The sequence below is a fragment of the Sylvia atricapilla genome, chromosome 14 (genome assembly GCF_009819655.1).
Source record: "Sylvia atricapilla isolate bSylAtr1 chromosome 14, bSylAtr1.pri, whole genome shotgun sequence".
Taxonomy (NCBI): Eukaryota; Metazoa; Chordata; class Aves; order Passeriformes; family Sylviidae; genus Sylvia; species Sylvia atricapilla.
This window is the reverse complement of record NC_089153.1, coordinates 6555550-6570965: the sequence shown is the minus strand read 5'-3', so window position 1 is coordinate 6570965 and position 15416 is coordinate 6555550. Positions and strand designations below refer to the sequence as shown.

General features: G+C 40.4%; 1 protein-coding gene across 1 annotated transcript; it reads left to right on the top strand.

The window, feature by feature from the left end:
- Window positions 1-3276: 3276 nt before the first annotated feature.
- MAT2B (methionine adenosyltransferase 2 non-catalytic beta subunit) lies at window positions 3277-14337 on the top strand. The gene is made up of 7 exons (XM_066328956.1): window positions 3277-3416; window positions 6216-6410; window positions 7236-7350; window positions 7641-7793; window positions 10445-10638; window positions 11592-11705; window positions 12701-14337. The coding sequence occupies exons 1-7, from the start codon at window positions 3354-3356 to the stop codon at window positions 12869-12871; spliced, it is 1005 nt and encodes a 334-aa protein (XP_066185053.1). The 5' UTR covers window positions 3277-3353; the 3' UTR covers window positions 12872-14337.
- Window positions 14338-15416: the final 1079 nt, after the last annotated feature.

Here is a 15416-nt window from a genome sequence, read left to right as displayed (position 1 = left end):
TCACGGTGGAACTGTGTTTCAGTTATTGTATGTCTGTGCAGCAATCTTGCACAGAGGTGCTGCTGAGGCAGTACCCAAAGCTTAGCTGGTAGCATTTATTGCCATTTATGCTGACATTGTGAGCTTACAGAGACTTTATAATTCCTAGGAAATATATACAAAAATGCACATTAAGTCGAAGGAAAGAAGTTGCTAGATGTTGTCTGTTAATGTCATCCTTGTGGATTTGCTGGATTACATGATCCACTGATGATTGAAGATGAGGATTAGCTTCAGGTGTTTTAATTAAGAGAGCACTTGGTATTCAGCCTGAAGTGTTGAGAGACATTTTGATAAAGAAGTTGCTAGAAGTATTTCATACTGGAGTTCTCTCCTTGTGGAGAAAAAAAATGAAGGTTTTCTTGTTTGAAAGATGTAAATGGAGTAAAAAAAATTGTAGAGGAATCAGGCATTTGCCTGAATGTTAATGGAAGTTTCCTCCAAACTCAAAACACAAAAATGGAGACACTGAGTTAAGGTACTTTTTTTTGACTGAAGGTACAAATATGCCAAGGGAAGCCAGGAATTGCAAGTGTCACAGGATGGGGCTTTTAGGGTTGCTACATCCTTGTGTGATACAGTTGGCATGAGCATGCTTATACTGACAGAAAAAAAGGGAAACTCCAGCAAATAATTCTGCTAGCCTTACAGCAAGGGTGATCTTTGAACTTAAAACCATTGATAAATCATGTAGAGCAGAGTGGGGAGAGAAGCAAACCGTGGAAGTCAAGGGGAAATTGAGGGCTTTTTGTCAACTTCAGTCTAGGGGGCTTTTTTGCTTTCATGCACTATGAATTGAAGTATTAAAAACTGAAACCTTGACATTTGTAGCTCCACTGACATTAGTATTGACTGCAGAAATCCATTACTTTCATGTTGTGGAAGATTTTTTTTTAATTGAAAAATCCATGATTTAACACAAAGTTATTCATCTTGCTGTATTGTAGCAAGAGCTGGTCTGTGCTTAGTTGAAGTGAAGAGCTCTTAGAATTCTCAACCTGCCTGACCTAATTAGAGCCCTCCTCCTGTTTGCCATAAAAGACAAACTGTGTAAGATCAGTGCCAGTGCTTTGAATGGATCTCACACATACAATGGCTCTGCTTGCTCATGCTGGCTGTTATGAGGTAAAAATTTAAGCTCATACTGAGCCGCTTAAATGGTACCACTGTGACCAGACCAAAAGCTTAACAGGATTCAGAGCCACATGTGATGTAGGGCTTGGATTTGTGTTTTGGTTTCAAAGGTCAGCAGAGCCAGAGCTGCTCTCAGTCCATGTGCTCTCTGCAGGCACAGCACACAAAGGGACACAGCTGAACTGCAATGATTTCCCAGGCTGGGAATTCCCTCTGTGGTTTGGCAGTGCCTGAAATGCTGCTGGAAATGGAGCAGGTAAGGCTCTGGATATTTGCCTTAACAGGTTGCTGCCATGATTTGGTTACAAGATCAAGGGAAAAATCAAAGGGGGAGGAGAGAGGGAGACTTAATTATGCTTTAGTCTCTGTGAATTACAGCCTGAAATGTCAATTTAATGAGTGGTGCACTTAGTCACCCAGGGATGCATAATGCTTAAGTGACTGTGACCTAGACAACAATACAATTTTTATTGCAAAATCATAGTGTTTCACAAAGTGGCTGTAACAATAATAAAGAGATTTAAAGTTTAGGTAGAACACTATTATTACAGAACACAAGTTCTGACATGAGGCAAATATTTGAGGAAAAACATATTATGTAATGAAGATACAAAAACTACATATAATTAAACTTATCTTACCATCTTTGTCACCAGAATATTTTACAAGCTAATTGATGATTGTAGCTTGAGATTTCAGTGTTCATGCTTTTGCTGTTTTCCTCTTGCTCTGAGCCCAGAAGGTGAAATATTTATTTCCCCATCGTGGTTAAAATGCACAGGCAGCTCTTCCAAGCTGTGTTAGGAGGAGATGATGTGACATCAGGTGTACGGGGAGTTCTTACCTCCATGCTGCTAAACAGTTTGTTATTTCTTTGTAGATTTTACTTATTGATTTCCAGTTATAGATTACTGATACTTTGAAATAAAATTCTAAGGTTAATGAAAGGGAATTAAATGTCAATAGCTTTTTACAAGGGGAAAAAAGGCATCTGTATTCCATGAAGGCAGAAACTGGCTGAAGTGGTTTTTTATGTATATGTACCTTTTTCTCCTTTAAATAATAGTTGTCATAAATAAAGGCCATTTATGATATTATAAAATTTTAGTATGATTCTATTACATTTTGGTAGACTTTTCTGATTTTCTTCCTTGAGTACTACCAATTAAAACTATTTTAATCAAGTCAATTTGAAATAAATTCATCAGCATAGATACAGATGCATAAAAACTACTGGCCCAAAGTCACTGTAGCTACTTCACACTTGTAAGTTCTCTTACTAAAAAAAATGCTAGGCCCAGTCTCTGCCTTTGTGGGTCAGAAATGATACAGTAACACTTTGTATACAGCATCATCTTACCTTCAGAACTTGCATTTAAAAATAATTCAGATCTGTCACGTTGTAAGCATGTACTGACGCCTAGAGGGTGGGTCCTGTAAGCAGGACTTGCTCTCAGCAACAACCACCCTTTCTCTGTGGCATTTACCAGTTGCTTTTACCTCTAACTCTGGCTAAAGGCAAACTGAAAATGCTTGTTTTTTCTTCATTTACAATGAAGGAATTTAGTAATTTATAGTGAATACATGACAGAGCTATATGCAGGATAATATGATATTTTGGTCTAATACTGAAGTTCCACGGTTTTTTTTTTACAAATGAGAAATCATAAGAGAAAGTTCAGTTTCAAAGGGCGAAGTGTGGTCAAACGCTAACTGTGCTTACTGCAGTAACTTTAATTACTATTCAAAGCACCATGATGAAGAGAAGAGCAGCCGGCCCTGCAGCTAAGGCAGCGCTGGTGCCTGCGGTGCCCCGGGAGCGCAGGCCGCTCCGCTTGCCTTTTCCCCTTGAGGCCGGGGGAGTTACGAGCGCCCACCGCGTCTGCTTCTCCAAGGCCGCCGTGGTGCGGTCCGGGGCTGGCTGCAGGCAGTGGCAGTGCCGGCTGTCCCTTGTCGCCCCGCCTGCCCCCGCCCGGCACGTGCGGCCCGCCCTGTCCCCGGGCGGCGCCTGGCCCTTTAAATACCCGTCTTGGCCCCGCCCCTCCCCGGCGCGGCCCGGCCAATGAGCGCGCGGCGGCGGGAGGCGCGTGCGTGGGGCGCGCGGCGCGGCGAGGGCGCCCCCTGCGGCGCGGCGCGGAGCACGGGCGCGGAGGCTCCCTGGCGCAGCGCCGGGCCCCGCCATGGTCGGCCGGGAGAAGGAGCTCCGGATCCGCTTCGCGCCGGGACGCTGCGAGCTCGTGGAGGTGAGGGCGGCGGGGCCGGCAGCCCGCCGCGGGGCGGGTTTGCTGGCCGGGAGCGCTGACGAGTTCGCGGCGGGGCCGGGCCCGGGGGGGGGCCCTGAGGGGCCTCAGGTAGCTGAGAAGCGCGGCTGGGAGCGCCCGCGGGCTCCGGGAGTTTTGTATCCGCACGGCCTGGTCGGAATGGCCGCGGGGCCGCGGCTCTCGGCGGTAGGGAACGTGTGCGGTGATCGCACGGAGGATTCCTGCGGGAGGCCCGGCCCTGGCCGCTGTCCCGGGCGGGGTCGGTGGTGCCCCACAGGGGACGTGAGCTGCCGCAGCAATGTGGGTTGGGCGTGTGGGGAAAGGCAGAACAACTTCTGCCAACGCCAGTGTAGGTTCGTTCACCTGTCATTCCGAGCCTTAGGAAAGCCCCAGGCTTTGCCTTTTGCTTTCCGTAGCTACAGGCGATGTCAGGGCTGAGAGAGCTCAGTCTCCCTTCCCTTCCCTGGAGCGACTTGGATCGCATCGTATTATGTTGTAAATCTGTGACACCAGTGGCTTCCGGGTTTAAGTGGCCATGCCTTAAAATCAGAGTTCATAATGATTTTCTAAATGAAAATATAAAGCTTGAAAAGCTTTATAAAAAGACTTTAAAAGTACTTGTTTCTGGTTTTCAACTTGAAATGTATCATGTTTTGTTGTTTTTATAGATTATACTGTCATTTTATATTTTGGTAGTGTCTATAAAGTGGTCTGGTGTCCCATAAATGCTACGATTTGTTTATTTTTATGTGAATGGGACTTCTAAACACAATACTTCTTTGTTATTCTTGGTTAATATGGACATCAGATAACAATAAATGGGATGGTTAGTATAAACCTCAAAAGTGCATGTTTCAGTAGTGTGATGTCCTGTGAGGGAGCAAGGCAGCATACAGGGAAAGAGTTCATCCGTTCAGATTTTGTATCACCAGAATGTGAAAACTTCTGGCAAGAAGAGGTTCAAACTGGTAATTACTTGGTGTTGGATTTATGAGAACTATTTATCATTTGTCTTCTCTTTCAGAAACAAGTGACTGGAATCAATTAGTCTCACAGACAACAGCAGTAGCATACAAGCCGTGCTTGGTGAAAGCTGTGTTTGTGTCCAGTTCAAGCTGTGCTGCTGATGTAGCATCCTCTTTATGATATGTAAAATAAACAAACTTAGATGAATGAGGCTTTAAAACACCAGATTTTGCAAATGACACTTGGTTTTGTGTTGGTCTCTTCCTACTTACTGAAGAAACTCAGTGATATTTTTAGAGAAGCTTTTGACTCTGTTCTGCAGCAAGTGTTGGGATGTTTATTAGCAGGCAGCTCTGGCTGTGGAAGCCCTCCCTGATCATAGGTCCTGTGACACTCTGTGCAGATTTTGCTAAGAGAAGAAGTACAGAAGAAAATACTAGTTGCGTGTTCCTGCTCATGCAGTTCAGAGAAGCTTGGGTAGCCTTAAAAATGGTAAATCACCTTGTGTTCTCAGGTAAAATTTGAGACTAAAAGTAACTTTTAGAAGCATCACTTGCTTGTAGTCTGTAATTTTCAGGTAACTGTCCACATTAAATTATTAATTTTCATCCAGTACTAATGAAAATAAGTCAGCCTTCATCTGGAGATTTAGAGTTGAGAAAAATGCATGAACTGTGCTGGGAACTTGAGGCAATTGTTTTGGGGTAGGCTGTTTCCATCGTGCCCCTCTGCATATACCCTTATGGAACAAAAGCTTTGTAACTTCAGGTGAAAGGCAGTGATTTGGAAGTGATTGCTGTGGCTTCCTGTGCTGCAATCAAAAAGCAGCAGTCTGGTACAATGCTTAGAAATTACTGGGCTATTGAGATTGCATAGCAGAAGACATTCTATGATGTACAGAATTACAGTAATTTGTCACAAATTGTCCTTGTGTGGGAAGTGGTCAGGAAATCCAAGATTTGTGGGTTCTGCACACCCAAAGTTTTTCTGCACAGGCATGGTAAAGATACGCTTTCATTTCTCTTTTTAGCAGGCCTTTGTTTGGGTTTACTCATGGTGGATACAGAAGGAAAGCATTAAAGGAAAATAAAGATTGCAGAGACAGACATGGATCTTGTGTTTGCTGTCTTGAAAACTCGATGTTTAGTGGGAGTTGGGATGAAGTTCGTGTGTGCTGTTGTTCACAGCTGTCCCAAGTACCAAAATGTGGAGGAGCTGAAGTACAGCTTTGGTCTGTTGTATAGATTGTGAGCTGAAATCACTTCCAGATGCATTTTGTAAAATTGACAAGAGATCCGTATCTTGCTTTTACTTACATTGTTGTGTTAAATAACAGTGAATTACTCTTTTTAATAATATAATTAGAGATGTTAGTTACTACAGAAACTTATATTGTATTGCTGCAGCTTTTAACAGGCACAGTCTGTGTAGAATTACTTGTTGTAGGACTTGGACCCTAAATGTTACATCTTTTGGGTCCGTTTTCTGAAAAAGTTATTTTCCTCTTTTCAGATTGCACAAAGCTATCAGTTTTTGAATGAACTTAAAATTCTGTCTTCACTAGTGGTTTGGATTGTTGTACAAGTAAATGAGTTTCTTACTGAAGTTTTGTTTTCATTACCTTTGAATCTATGTTTAGGTAGTTGACTGGCTGCAGTATTGGTCCTCCCAGATGCTGGTGTTCCATGAAACATTCCAAAAGACTCAGGAGAAGCTTTTTTTAAATACAGTAGCCTCTGACTGTGGATACTTGGAAAGAAAAAACAGTAAGACTTTACAGTAGAAACAAAACTTTTCCTGTTTTGGTTTCCCTAGGAGGATGTTGACGTTCCGAGCAGGCGAGTTTTGATCACTGGGGCCACGGGACTCCTCGGCAGAGCTGTGTTTAAAGAATTCAATGAAAACAATTGGAATGCAGTTGGTTGTGGGTACAGGAGAGCTCAGCCCAGGTTTGAACAGATTAATCTTCTGGATTCTATTGCAGTTCATGACATTATCCATGAGTTTCAGGTAAGTTTCTGGAGTATAAAGTCGATGGGAGGGGTACTTTGTGTCCAGTAATCAGCTGATAGTGGTGCAGAGTTCTGGGGCACGAGTGGGGCTGGAGCTTTGGCAGAGCTCTGACAAAGGTGTGGCTGTGTGTTCTACCCCACCCAGAGCAGAGGTTTGCTCTGCAGGTGCACAGAGCCCTGGCCTTTGCTGTGCTCACCACAGGCAGGCTGCAGGCACAGCTCTTCCTGCCAGCACGCTGCAAAGGAAAAGATACATTTAAGTTATTGACATTGGAATGTGTCAGTGTGCTGTTCTGGGGGTATGAAGGAAAATTTGAATCTGACAGCACTAACTCTGTGTAGTGTGCAGTGTTAAGTGCCAGGAGGAACATGTAAAATCTGAAATACAGTATGCAGGGTGCCATTCTATAAAATAGTAAATATCATCTTAATAATCTGCATATGTTAAGTAAGCCATGTATGAATAGCTTACCTAAAAATTTTAATACCCTTGTGTGTGAGAGAGATGTATCTTGTATTAATACATATTTTACTATACAGGCTTAAAGAGAAAATCTCCACAACTTCAAAGTTGTTGTAGAATTGAAACTACTAAAGACCATAATTGCACAATTAATGATAAATGTTTTTTGTATCTCGAAACAGCATGGTTTTTTATTGTAAAAAGATACTGAGGAAAAGATGTTCTTCAGAATGCCATAATTAAAAATAATAATGCTATTTTTATTACTTAGTTTTGCCTGAGAGGTGTCATCACTAGAGTTAGGGTGCAACTGCCATCTCTTGACATGTTGGTTGTTTAAAATTAGTCTTTAATTTCCAGCCTCATGTTATAGTGCACTGTGCTGCTGAGAGAAGGCCAGATGTTGTAGAAAGTCAACCAGATGCTGCCTCTCAGCTCAATGTGGCTGCTTCAGCAAACTTAGCAAAAGAGGCAGGTAAGGAGAGCATCTCGTGGGTTTGGTGTCTTATTAAAATCCTGCATCTATTTATACAGGGACATCAATACAAATAGTACAGGTTGGAATGTCACTCCTGCCATCACTGTGCTGGTGACCTGTTTTCCATCAGAGTAGTGTGCACAACTTCATGAAGGATCTGGGAACAGGCAAAGCAGGAGGAATAAATGTGCATGGAAGATGAGATCCTTGGGAGGGTTTAAGGGTCTATTGGGACTTCAAAGAAGACGTAAATTAATATAAATTATCTGTAAACATATTCTTCTTAGCTGGAGTTGGAGCATTTCTGATCTACATTAGTACAGACTATGTATTTGATGGAACAAGCCCTCCATATAAAGAGACTGATGTACCAAATCCTCTGAATTTATATGGTAAAACCAAACTGGAGGGTGAAAAGGCAGTTCTGGAAAACAATGAAGGTAAGACACTCAGCCATTTTTTTATGCAGGCTTTCTATTTTTACTCAGTTATAGATTAGCTTAGTAGACTCTTAAGTCACTGATGAAGTTGCAAAACCATGGAAACGAGTTTCAGAGAAGAATGTGATTAGGAGTTGGTCTCCTTGCTCATTAGCAGTCCCTCTTGCTTATATCTTGACTAAAGCTTTTATTTCTTACCTGCTCCAATCTTCATTCATGGGATTTGTCTCTCCCTTATGGACATTCATAAGCATTTGTCTATTGTGAATCTGCTGTTCCTAAGGAAAGATAAAATACTTCCTTCAATACATAGCTGCAGTTATTTATGAGGATGTATTGCAAGTGTTGTATTTTTGTATATTTACTTGAAGGGAAAACCAGATTTGTGTTTCAGTAATAATACAGCTCAAATCACATGGAGCCTTTTTACTTTTTGGGTTTTGCTCTATTATGTGTGCCAACAGGCCGCCCATTTTGGTTTTACTCACCTGCACACATCAGATTCTTGCCTGTAACATTTTCTAAAGGGTTAATAACGTATTTATGGTTTTAAACAACAAGATTTTTCAAATTTGTTTGTGTCTTTTTGAACAAAATTTACAAACATAATTTTTAAAATTCTGCTTAATGGAAAAGAGTGTGTTCCCTTTAAGATTTATTTCTTGTATAAGGGGGATATTTGGCTGTTTCTAGTTAGTGCACTGTCAGTGTCCCAGTCACAGATTATAAGAAAAGAAGCACTTGTATTTTATCAAAAACCTGAAGAAAATAATCTCAGTCCACATGCAGAAGAGACTTCTGATATGTCAGTATGATACTTACAGTGTGGGTCTGTGCTTCCCAACCAGAGAACCAAGCTACTGAAAAATAAAGTGATGGTCTTCCAGTAAGTAAATATCTGCTGTGTATGATGGAATTGGCATTACTAGTAAGAAAGAAACTTTGTAAAAAAATACTTTGATAGGAAAAGTCTCATTTAAGTAAAAATAAATTTAAATGACCACTTATTCACTCCACCTCTAGATTAAATACCGTCTCTGAATTTGACTGTGATGCTGTTCACTCCCTCTTCTAGACTGATAATGAAGATCAGACTTACCCACACACACTTGGATTTGGTAATCTTGCTGGACCCTTCCCCCAACTCCACACTGCAGTTTGGTTTTGTAACCTTTCAGAGCAGGATCTGTCAGGCAGCAGTGGGTTGCAGCAGTGGTATTATTAGCAGGAGGAGTGTTGGGGTGGTGCTGAGTAAAGAGTTTGAAAATACAAGTTCCCTTGATTCATACACATACAAGTATTTTCCATGTACTGGTGTTCCAAGCACTACTTTGCTGATACAGTGTAGATAGAATTCCAGTGGTCAAATCTGTAGCTATGTGAGGAAGTGCCCTGTCCATTTCTGTTGTAAAATGCAAAAATCTGCAGTAAGTATGTTTAACATTTTTTTAAAGATATTTTACTTTGGTTAGAAGGGGATACAGGCTTATAAATATATATATATGTGTGTGTATAGTCATGCTTATAAAACTAAAAAGTGTCAAGAGGTCCTGAGAGCTGTTAGTCATGAGGTTGATCCTCTTCAAGTCCCAGAGCTGAGAAGGAAAGGAAGGCGGTTGTCTTCTCAAAGAATGAATATTTTTAACACAATTTAAAAAGAGATGTTTCAACCAGTATTTAAAGAGAGGAAGAACATCTGCTGAGTGACCAAATAACTGCTTCTAGAGCAGCAGGAAATCAGTATCATGTTGGGTTTTCTATTTGTTTTTCTTTAAGTACTTATTCTGGTTTACTTCTTTGTGGGAATAATTTCTGTGTTAGCTTTTTCTGTTTGTCTCTCTAATATCTATAGCACTGTCCTCCAAATATATTAAGAATGGCAATATTTTGATGACTTCAGCTTCTAATTTTAGGTTGGGGTTTTTTGTTTTCTCTATCAGCAAAACTGTAATTTTTTAAGTTATTTTTCATAGCCTTGGATTTCTGTTCAGAGGCTTTTTGAGTCATCATGACAGAGATAGACTATTATGATGTATTCCATCATGAAATATGCTTCCTCTGCATCTTCTTAATTCCTCAAATCACTGTCCTGGAATCTAACATTATTTACTATTGTGTTCTGTGAACCTATTCCTGATTTGTCAAACTTTTCATTTATTTCAATGTTCATGTCTTTTTTTCTGGTAAAGAATATTCTCCTTTATACAGGAAGCTTCTTCATGATGGATGAAAAATCTTTGTAATTGATGCCTGAATATGATGACTTGTGGTTGGTGGGAAATTTTCTCCTTGTTCTTACATAGTGAGGATGAGGAGTGCTGGAGTAACTGCAAAGAGTAGATGTGTTTTTTAATTTTTTAAATTTTTGTTCTAACTCAAACAAGCATTTTTATGCAATTAATGAAAGCTTATTAACTTTCTGGAAATCAATGGCATAAATGAAAATAAATTATAATATGTCTATAATCTTAGTGTTTATAAACTGATTCTGGTATAAATTAAAATTATATTCTGTGAGCCAACATACTACTTGCATTTTATTTGTGATTTGTAGATGTTTAATATGATCAGCATATTTCTTAACACTTCACTTTTCAGATTGTGCTTCAGTGTTTGTCCCCACCCATGATCTAAAATACTTTTTCTTTTAGAAACTGCAGTACTTAGGATTCCTGTCTTGTATGGAGAGGTGGAAAGACTGGAGGAAAGTGCTGTGACAGTTATGTTTGATAAAGTGCAGTTCAGTAATAAATCTGCCAACATGGACCACTGGCAGCAGAGATTTCCTACCAATGTCAAGGATGTAGCAGCAGTTTGCAGACAACTAGCAGAGAAGAGAATGCTGGTAAGAATGGCAAGAAATGAGCCTCTGCAAGGTGAAAACAGTTTGAGTTCTCAGTTTTGCTTCTGAACAACTGAGAACTGCACATCACCTGGATTATTTGCATTTCTGCAATGCTGGGAGGGAGGAAAGAACTGGCTGCAATACTACAGCATCTTTGCATGACTGTGAGGGTATTGTGGGCTTTGAAACAAAAGTGGTTGAGGGGATGGGACAGAACCTTCTGAAAATTGTCTTGTGTCCTCTGGTATAGAGGAGAGAATTAGAAATGCCAAACTTATTCTGGTATGCCTTTTACAAATTGCTAGTTTGAACAAAAAAACCCCATGTGGTTGAATGTAATTCTCGAAGGTGCACTTGTTTATTGTATTAACAACACTGAAGTGGCAAAACAAAGCCCCTGGACTGAACTACTTCCTTGTATTTATTCACCACAGCACCTTCAGATTACCATCTTTGCAAGGTAACAGAAGCAAACAGTAAACAGCCACCTTGATTTTTCCACACGGTAACTTTGAAACCATGGATCATGGACATGGTGCAGTCGGTTTGACTGGACTTGTACAGAGTTTGCAGTTTAACATTCAGAATGTGTGTGATGCCTTTTGCCTTTGTTTTTGAGGAAGTGAACATCACAGAGCAGCTGAGTTCCTCCTCCCCAGCTCTTTGATCTTGCCTGGTTGGTGGGCAGCTGCTTTCCCTCCTGTTCATTCTACAGGACACAATCTGTTTGTGAAGTCAAGTTAGACAGAAGTAACAGCAGTTTCCTGTCTCGGTCCCTGGTCAGGTGTTCTCTGAAAGGGTGCAGGTGTTTCTAGAACACCACTGAGGTGCTGTAAGATGCCTTTTGAGATAAGGTTGTGCTGGATGCTAATTCTGCACAGTTCTTGTACGGGAATTAGCCTGAGGGCCAGCTGGCTGCTTCCTTTCATCTGTGTTTCCTCTTTTTTCTCTAGGACCCATCAATAAAAGGAACATTTCACTGGTCTGGCAATGAACAGATGACTAAGTATGAGATGGCATGTGCAATTGCAGATGCTTTCAACCTTCCCAGCAGCCACTTGAGACCAGTAAGTGATGTGTTGTTGGACCTGTAGGCAGGCACAAGTGCCTGATCATTGCAAGTAGCAGGTCTCCCACTGCCTGTACAAGTGAGCTTCCTCCTCAGGATGGGCTGTGCATGTCCAGCACTGCAGCTGTGTTGCTCAGGAAAACAACAGCTGCTTTGATCTGCTGAATTAGGAAAATTAGTCAGTCAGTCAGTCACCAGTTTCCCAGTCTGTAGTGTAGTGGTATTTCTGCAGAACAGTTCCTCTTAGTCACAAACAAATCTGTACTTTTATGTTGCAGATTGATAGAACTTTAACTTGAAGATAAGGCTCTATCAGTAACAGCTGTGCAATGTCCAAATTTATTTCTGAATGCATGCATTTAAGAACTACAAATTATTTTTGCTTTGCTTAAAACACCCGTCTTGCAGTTTTATTAACACTTGAGACCACTCTTAAAGACATACTGATAATGTGGTGGGCATATAGCATGTCAAGAAGATTTTATCTATGTACAAAATAAATTCTAAGGATTCAGAATTGGTGAACACTGGAACTGAAATGAGACTTGGAAGATGAAAGAAAAACAGTGGAGAACACTTAGTCTTAATTTTTTCTGCCCAGCTCTATTTCTCTTCAAGTATATTGATCAAGACATGGTTCCATTTACATTCTGGAGCATTCCTTACCTTTTGTTGATAATCACAGAGTGAAAATAAGAATAAAATGTTGAAAAACACAAACAGTAGCAGTAAAGAGAGTGAGAAAAGTGTCTTTGCCTTAGGCCACTTCACATGGCCTGACATGTTGAAATAAAGTAAACTATAAAACATGCAAATAGCGAAAAAATCCAAACCAAAAAGTTCCCCATAAAATAGTTGTAAGGGAGGAGTTAACCATACCTATATAGAAAGGTGTGAAGAAAAAGTTCTAATGTACATGTACAAGTATTTTTTCTGTCATTTCTGATTACTTACTGGTGTGGGATTGTTTTTGTCTTCTGTTTCTGATTTTAGATTACTGATAGTCCAGTTGTGGGTGCTCTTCGTCCAAAGAATGCTCAGCTGGACTGCTCCAAGTTGGAGATGCTGGGGATAGGTCAGAGAACACCATTTCGTGCTGGGATCAGAGAATCACTTTGGCCTTTCCTTGTTGACAAGAGATGGAGACAGACAGTCTTCCATTAGTTTGTAACTTTTTTAGTAAAAGTATGGTATGTGGCACTTTTTTAAAAGAAAAAATAGTTTTGTATGAGTGTTCTTAAATTGTGACATTTATGAGCTTTCATTTAATTGGGTAAACAAATGGTCTTGCACTAGTGAAACTTAGCCTAAAAAATGTTCAGTGACAAAAACTGAGCCTATTTGATGTCATGGATTTTTCCTTCCATTTGTACCAGTCTAACTTAATATCTGTTCTGGTGGATTGAGGTTCTTAGTAATGAGTACTGTGTAATGCTAAGAATGACTCAGATCACTTGCTGATTTACTTTTGGCTGAAATATGTTGTTGATGCTTAAGGTCTGTGCCATTGTTGTATATACCATCTCTTTTCATTAAAAGACATGGTCAGTTAGTTTATCACCAAAAATCTGAGGGTTTTGTTATTAATTTCTGAAGATAGTGTTCTTAGGGAGTTAAGCTGAAGTAGGAATCCTGAAGTGTTTGTTTTGCTTGAGCTCTGATCAAAATGTTTTTTAAAAAAGTGAAACTTTATTTTTGCAATTATCAAGTGTACTTTTTATGCTTGAAATATTTTCAGAATGTTCTGTAAATTGAATGCCTGCAGCTTTGTATTTGTACAGTAAGTTGTATGCATTTGTTTTCATGGTGACTTAAAAAAGCTAGGGGAGGGTGGGGACAGTGGGCAACCAATAGTTTTGACCTGGGGTTTTTTTTGGGGGGGGATTGGACTTGAAGGATTTTTTAAATTTTATTTTTACTGGGTGGTTGTTTGGTTTTTGTATGAAAGCACAAAATATCTTCATCCTTCCCTTCCCTTTTTGGGAACAGCATTTGCAACTTATTAAATTAATGGAAGATGTTTGTTAGTCAGTACATGGGAGGTGGAGAGGAAAGGTGTTCAATAATTTGTAGCACTGCAGTGATTTTTGCACAGATTGTTGGACCTGGCACTGCTGCAGCTTGTTCTGGAACAGCAAAGTGTGTGTGGTGAAGGTTTGCAGCATAATAAAACTGCAATGGTGTAATATAAGACAGTCTGTAAAGCTGGACTCAATAGCCAGGTATTGTGGAGGAAGAACATTGTACAGCTTTGCTTCCTTTTGAAGTTGTAGAATCAACGATATAAATGTTCTAGCAGAACATTGCTAGCTTTAGCAGAATATTAGCTTTACTAATATTTTGCTAAAGCTAAAGTAAAAGGTGCAGTTGGATGGTCATTTATTTTTCTGAGGCTAAAATGAAGGGGAAGAAAAAGATGTTCCGATTTTTTTTTTTAGTGTGTGGGAGACACACACAAAAATAGACCAACTGAAGGTCTTGTAAGGGACAGCTTCACATTCAGTCATTTCGTTTCAACTGGCATTTGCTAAGCATTCATAATCCAAGTTTGTTTTTAGGCTGAAGTCCTGATACACACATGGTAACCTATCTCCAGAATGACAATAAATATATATTGCTGGCATGAGAAACAGTCGTTGATTCTTTCTTTACCATTGGGATTTGTTTATCTGAATCATTAAGTTCTTCCTGAAAATCTGTGTGCACTTCCAGTGCTGTGGTTTTATTCCCTCTTTAATTCAATAATTATTTCCAGACGTGGAATCGGTTGGATCCGTTTCTCTGTCAGTGTCACTGCCTTGGAGCTGTGATAAATGTACACTCAAAAGATAGAGAAGGTGTTGAAAATATAGGCCCTGAAACATCTTGGGCCTCAGGGCTGGATTAGGAAGATTCTCTGTCCCTTCCCCTTGCAGAGAGCAGTTTTACTAGGACAGAAAAAAGGGATGACTTCTCTCCCAAAGATAAAGGACCTGAGTGAGATGAATTGGGCATTTTACTGGAAGGACAAAGTTGAAATATTTGAACTTCTTTTTCCACACTGAGCAAGTAAGTCCCACTGTCCAATTTTAGCCTGTTAAGGGGGATCTGTGTCCTCAGCATCCCCCTTGGAGACTTGTAGTCTTGAGGCATGTTGTTACTGGACAGACACATTGGGTGACATTTCCCTCCTTTGGTTATAGATAGAAACCTAAGCACTAATAAATATTGCAAGAGGCAATGGAACGAACACTGTCATTTTCCAGTCACTTTAAAGATACATTGCTGTTGAAAGAACTAGTCATACCTTTCCCTTCTTGTGTCTGGCTTTGTTTCTGTCTCTGTGACACTGGAGGTATTTGTGTTCATTCACAGGGGCCCCAGAACCTTTTAGGGTCAAAACCATTTTAATTGCATGAGACTGTCTTGGTGTTGGGAGGAAAGGAAAGAGTGGCCTCTTTTTACAGAAGCATTGCCAGTTTTTGCCAGGTGAGTGATTGTGGAAGTATGGCAATACACAGTCCTGCTCTGTTGCAGCAGCCCTCTTGTTAGAGGGTAGAAATGAGCCAGGACACAGAGTGCTTGTTTATCACAGCATGAGAAGGGTCCTGGTTTATTGCTTCTTACAACTCAGCCATTCTGGCTCCAACCATTCACTGACGCTGGCTGCAGCAAGCTCCTACTGTAGATTTCTCTTGCAACCTCTGACTGCTGGTTATTTCCTGCTGAA

Bases quoted from the DNA above. Each gene is read 5' to 3' on its own strand.
- MAT2B (XM_066328956.1), top strand. From the start codon at position 3,354: ATGGTCGGCCGGGAGAAGGAGCTCCGGATCCGCTTCGCGCCGGGACGC. The intron at 7,351-7,640 runs GTAAGGAGAGCA...TATTCTTCTTAG, and splicing joins AAACTTAGCAAAAGAGGCAG to CTGGAGTTGGAGCATTTCTG. The intron at 7,794-10,444 runs GTAAGACACTCA...TTTTTCTTTTAG, and splicing joins AGTTCTGGAAAACAATGAAG to AAACTGCAGTACTTAGGATT.